Source organism: Gossypium arboreum, chromosome 11 (assembly GCF_025698485.1).
Source record: "Gossypium arboreum isolate Shixiya-1 chromosome 11, ASM2569848v2, whole genome shotgun sequence".
NCBI classification, from domain to species: domain Eukaryota; kingdom Viridiplantae; phylum Streptophyta; class Magnoliopsida; order Malvales; family Malvaceae; genus Gossypium; species Gossypium arboreum.
Window position 1 is genome coordinate 16,436,138 of NC_069080.1, and position 6,092 is coordinate 16,442,229.

The following is a 6,092-nucleotide window of genomic DNA, read 5'->3' on the forward strand; positions in this document are numbered from 1 at the left end:
CAGAGCCTCGGTCATGGCCCATCATAGGCTTACGAGATCAATTCGAGGGATTACATTTACTTATGCCTATGCGGAGGGACAAGTTAACTCACGAAAGCATAAGTCATATGTAACCCAAAAGTATTCACTAGCCTGTGCGGAGGAACGAGTTAACTCACGAAGGCGTAGCGTTTACTTTCACTTAACAGGGACGGAGCCCGGGTATAGAGCTCATGTTATGCAACAAAAATGCACGTGCACGGTGTGTGGGGAGAAACTTGCAAACCTTTACGTTTTATTTAAAAAACTAAACCAAAACTAAAATCACAAAATTTAAAGTGAAAAACAACCGGATAAAACAAGTTAGAATATATACAACACGATGCAAATGCATGATTTTTTTGAAAACAAAAAATTTGAGGATCACGACTAAATGTTAATTTGAACAAGGAACTTTGAAAATTTTGACAACGCGAGTTTAATTCGACTCGACTCTCAAAAAGCGTCCCCAGTGGAGTCGCCAGCTGTAGCGACGTAAAAAAAATTTTAGTTTCAGTCGGTCACTAATTGTGGCGATTTATTAAACATTTGAAAACAAACTTTCGATTTTATTAACAAAGGGAGTCGCCACCGATCCTTTTTTATAGGTGTGATCGGACACCTAATAAAATTATTTTAAAACAAAAAGAAGGCCAAATTTAGGTCTACGTGAAAGTCCGAGAAAAATTGGGGTTCGGAGTCGATTACTGTGGGAAGGTATTAGCACCCTTGCGACGCCCAAAATTGGTATCTCATAAACATGTGTTGACTTGATTTTCAAAAACACGAGTTCAATATAATATTTAATCGTGATCCGATTGAAAAATGAGAATTTTTAGTTTTCGATTTTTTTAGAAAGGGTGTCCCGTTTTTTAACACAAGCCAACGAATTTCACCCAACATAGCGATGAAATCGATGACTTAATGTTAAAATCGGTACATTGCCTTATTCTTAAAATTAAAATGTAAAAAGTTTCTAAAATGATAGTAAAAAATCTAAGAATATTATTGTAAAAAATGCGAATAGTGATGTGAATAATATAAAATATTAAAATATCAAAATATTAGAATAATAATAATTAATATTGACAAATAAAAAAAAACAAAATAGAAATAAAAAGTGTACATAATATATATTTATTAGAAATAACAATGATGTTTAAAATAATACTATTAATAATACTTCATAAATATGTACATATTATAACCCCTTTTTAGAATAATAATTAAATATACGAAAATAATATTATATACACAAAAGGTATATATACACTTATGGTGAAATATATGTACTAACATTAATAATAAGTATAATCGAATAAAATAAATACAATAATATATGCTCAATATGGTATTAAAAATACGATATGTATAATAGTATTTTGAGTATGTACATGAGATAATATAAAATATATACATGGAAATATACAAGAAGTATACAACTAATAACATTAAGAATATATATATAATATAAATATAATATATACAATATACACATATGATAAAAACTATTAATATGTACATGTATATCTACATACACATTAAGTAAAAGTACTAATGCTAACAATATTAATAATAAATATAATAATAGACATATATGCATATAATAGTAAGAAACGGAACATAAAGAAAATATATATATAGCTAAATATAATATAATAATAACAATATATAAAAATAATAGTGATAACAATATTACATATATAACATGATTAATATTTAAAGCTAAATTAAATAGCAAAATAATATGAAATCCAAGGTAAATCTGAAAAATAAATGAAAAAAGAGAGAGGGAAGAGAGAAGGGGGGGAAGGAAATCGGCCGGTAATCGGTCACCGGCTGACTGTCACCGCCATCCGTCATGGCGGCTTACCATCGCACGTGGTGGCTTAAAAGGTAATTTTCTTTTATATTTGTTTTGTATATATATTTTATTATATTTTTATTATGATGTATATATATAGATTAATAGATTCAAAAAGGAACAAAATAAAAATAAAAATAAAAAAGAGTAAAATAAAGAAGATAAAATCACCTTTAGGTATTTTTTGAAGATAAATTCTTTGTATTGATCAAAATTCCCTCCTCCCTTACATGATTTTTGAATGGCTTTTTATAGCCATCTTTTATATGATTTTCTATTATTTCTTTTTCTATTTTGTAGGTGGTGGTGGTAGACAATGGATATTAAAAATGGGAGGAAAAATGGGGCAAGTGGGAAAGTGGCTAGGTGGCTAGGGTTTCTTGGTTTTGTTTTGGGGGGGTTAGGTTTTTCTTTTTTTTGGGGGGTTAGGTTTTTTTCTCTTTTTTTTGGGTTAGGTTTTTTTTTTGGGAGGGCTTAATGGGCTTTTGAATTGGGTTTAATATTTGGGTTTTGTAATGGGTTTGGGTAGATGTAAATGGGTCATGGGTTAAGGGTTTTAGTGGGTTTAGAGGTTTGTTTGGGTTTTGATATAATCGGGCCTGGGTAATTTGGGCTTCTACAATCGGCACGAGGATGAGAAGGAGATTGGCCACATTGCTTGGAATTATTTTAAGGATCTGTTCGAGACCTCGATTAATTTTGATATGATTAGGGACTTACAGCATATCCCCAGTTGCATTGATAAGGAGACCAACCGACTATTGACGGATGTCTTTACGAATGAGGAGATCGTGAGGGCTTTTAAACAAATGGATCAGCGTAAGGCGCCTGGGATCGATTGGCTCTCGGAGAGTTTTTTAAGGATCATTGGTCCACGGTGGGAGATGACGTCCTGAAATTATGCCATGATATTCTTAAGGGCGAGAAGAGTGTCAGTTGTGTTAATGAAACTTTAATTGTTTTGATCCCAAAGATTAAAAATCTTTGTGAAATGGCTAACTTCCGTCCCATCAGTCTTTGCAGGGTGATCTACAAAATGGTTGCAAAGACTCTTGCTAATCGGTTTAAGGAGGTCCTCTATCTGTGCATAGGCCAAAACCAAAGAGCTTTTGTCCCTAATCGGATGATCCACGACAATGTTTTAATGGCCCATGAGCTCGTGCACTATCTCCGTAGCTGCTCAAAAAATAGCCCGAATAAATGATGTGTGGTCAAGCTCGATATGAGCAAAGCTTATGACCGGATAGAGTGGAATTTTCTTGAGAATGTGATGAAAAAAATGGGTATTTCCTCTGTTTGGATTAATAAAATCATGGATTGTGTGTGTACTGTCCATTATAGGGTTAAATGCAATAAGTATCTTTCCGATGTTGTTATCTTGGAGAGGGGGCTCCGGCAAAGGGACCTTCTTTCTCCTTATTTGTTCCTCTTCTGTATGGATACCCTTTCTCATATGCTTATTCATGCGCAAGAGTCTCATACTATTAAGGGCATCCGGGCTAATATTAATGGCCCCAAGATTAATCATCTCTTCTTTGCTGATGATGCCCTTTTGTTTGTTAGGAATAAACAAAGTGAAGTGCTGGCGTTCACAAAGATCCTGGAAACCATCGAACGAATGTCGAGTCAACGCATCAACTTCGAAAAATCCATGGTGTATTTTAGCCCCAACACCCTTGCTTCCCAGCGCGAAAGTCTTAGCAGATTACTTAAGATAAAAGTGGTGACTAGTCTTGATGCTTATTTGGGCCTTCCTATCCCGGTTGGTAAGAAGAAGTCTTAAGCGTTCAAAAGTATATTGGATTACATGACTAATAGGATTAATAGCTGGTCCAAGAGGCTTTTATCCTACGGTGGGAAAGAAATATTCATCAAGTCGATTCTTCAAGCCATCCCTTCTTATGCTTTCTCGGTTTTCTATACCCCAAATAGCGTTTTGGAGGACTTTCAGTCTATGGTTGCTTGGGTCTGGTGGGGTGGAAAAGATCGTAATAGAAGCTGGCATATGCTCCCGTGGGACCGTATGTGTTTCCTTACAGGTATGGAGGTCTTGGGTTCAGGGACCTTCGGCGCTTTAATGTGGCTTTGCTTGGAAGGCAGGTGTGGCACCTTATGAGCTGTAGAGACACACTCTGCTATAGAGTGCTGAGGGCCAAATATTTCCTGGACGGGGATGTCCTCCATTCGAAGCAGGTTGATAAACCCTCTTTCACATGGCAGAGCATTTCTAAAGCCGCGAGTATTTTGTATGAGGGTTTTGGTTGGACCGTGGGTCGGGGGATAAGATCGACATTTGGCGTGACAATTGGGGATTCGAAGGGCTTTCGGGTGCCTCAATTAGGCTTGATAGACAGACGGTCTAAGTGAACAAGGTGAGTGACCTATTGAATAATGAAAAAGTCAGTTGGAACAATAGTAGGATTTTTGAGATATACGGTGATTTTTTGGGGGACCAAATATGTAAAATCCCCCTTTTCCATAATAGTCCTAATGATTATTGTATCTGGTACCATAACCCCTTTGGTTACTATTCTACCAAGTTTGCTTACTCTTGGTTGACGCTGAAGCATGTGGGGTATGGCCCTCATAGGATCTTTTGGAGATTGGCCTGGAAAATTCAAACCCTCCCGAAAATTAAGATTTTTTGCTGGCATTTAGGGCATGATATTTTCCCTTCTTATGAGAAAATTTCTAGCATTCGGAAGGAGGTTAATAGTAATTACCCGAGATGTGAGAAGAAGAGGAGACCCTCATCCATGCTATGAGAGATTGCCCGAGGGCTAGGGTGGTCTTGGTTCATGGTGGTTTAAATAATAAAGTTCTCGAAGGCACTTACAGTAGATGTGTGGATTGGCTCGAGGATGTGGCTCGCATGCTGGATAAGAAGGCGCTCTCTGACTTGATTACGGTGCTGTGGAACATTTGGAATAGTCGGAATAATAAAGTTTTCCATGACAAGGAGGACGGTGCCATGGTGACCTGGGACAGTACTGCTACTTTAAGTCGTGATTTCCGTATATTCAACTTTTTAGAGTGCCTGATGATTCTGAAACTGGAGAGAGAGCAGAGCTGGCGGAAGCCTGACTAAGGGACGGTTAAAATTAATTTCGACGCTAATATGAATAGAAGGAAGATCTGCTTCGGTATTGTGGCGAGGGACCATGAAGGCTTTGTTCTCGGCGGTCAAGCGGGTGTGCTGGAGAAGAAAGTTCAAGCCGAATGCGCCGAGCTGCATGCGCCAGAGGAGAGCATTATTTTTTCCCAGACTAAAAGTTGGACCAAGCTAATTTTTGAGTCGGATTGTGTGGGATTCATCAACCGACTCAATAAAATAAAAATTGACTATTCTACTATGGGTCATTGCATCAAGTACATCATTAATAAGTTAAAACAGTGCTGTAATTTTAGCTTTAGTTCTGTTTGGACCCCCCGTGGTTGTAACAAAGTTGCGGATAGTCTTTGTAATTGGGCTAATGTCCAGAATTGTATTACAGATTTTGATATGGATTATCCTTCGGAAATTCATGATTTTATTTTACGGGATGCTATAAAATGATATTGACCTTTGGGTCTTTTTATCCAAAAAAAAGTAACTTACATCACCCCCGCAAGGTTAACATAGTACTTTTATATTCGATCACCCGAACAGATAAGGTGAAACAACGATTGGAATTGCTTTTCTCAAAAGAATTGGGAAATAAACTGAAAAAAATTCGGATAAACCATAATAGGTTCAGTTCCTAAGAAATATTGGAGGAATCATAGACAATCCCGCTTAAAACCCAATCTCTTAGACGAAATATCACAATAATGTAATTTAATAAAACATCGAAATTTTAGAGAGTAAGAATGAGAGAAATGAGAGAATTGTATTTTCTTTGTTTTTTTATGTTATGAAAAATGAGAGAACTGACCCTTTATTCATACAGTTTTTTGAAGGGTAAAGTAGTAAAATTGTAGAGGCAAAAATATAAAATACAGGCACGAATCGGGCTGGGCAGCAATGCGCGTGTGTTAGACCTTTAGCTCCAATTACTAAGTGAGAAAAAGAGTCAAGTCTATTCATAAACCCTTTTAAAAGCTTATGCCTAACCAATGTGGGATTGTCCTTTTCTTTTGCATTACCAAGTTTCCCTCACAAATGGAAAAGAATCATAAAATTTTGTAAACATAAGAAAAAGGTAAGACACAAGAAGAGCAATAGCAAAAT

The 6,092-nt window shown here is 36.3% G+C and overlaps 1 protein-coding gene across 1 annotated transcript; it reads left to right on the forward strand.

Annotated features, from left to right (window-relative positions):
* Window positions 1-3,689: 3,689 nt before the first annotated feature.
* On the forward strand, window positions 3,690-4,249 carry LOC108465266 (uncharacterized mitochondrial protein AtMg00310-like). The gene is made up of 2 exons (XM_017765587.1): window positions 3,690-3,853; window positions 3,922-4,249. Exons 1-2 carry the CDS (start codon window positions 3,690-3,692, stop codon window positions 4,247-4,249), a joined length of 492 nt encoding a protein of 163 aa, XP_017621076.1.
* Window positions 4,250-6,092: the final 1,843 nt, after the last annotated feature.

Excerpts from the sequence above, each read along its gene's own strand:
- LOC108465266 (XM_017765587.1), top strand. The coding sequence starts at position 3,690 with ATGACTAATAGGATTAATAGCTGGTCCAAGAGGCTTTTATCCTACGGT. Across the intron at positions 3,854-3,921 it reads TCTATGGTTGCTTGGGTCTG|GTATGGAGGTCTTGGGTTCA; the intron begins GTGGGGTGGAAA and ends GTTTCCTTACAG.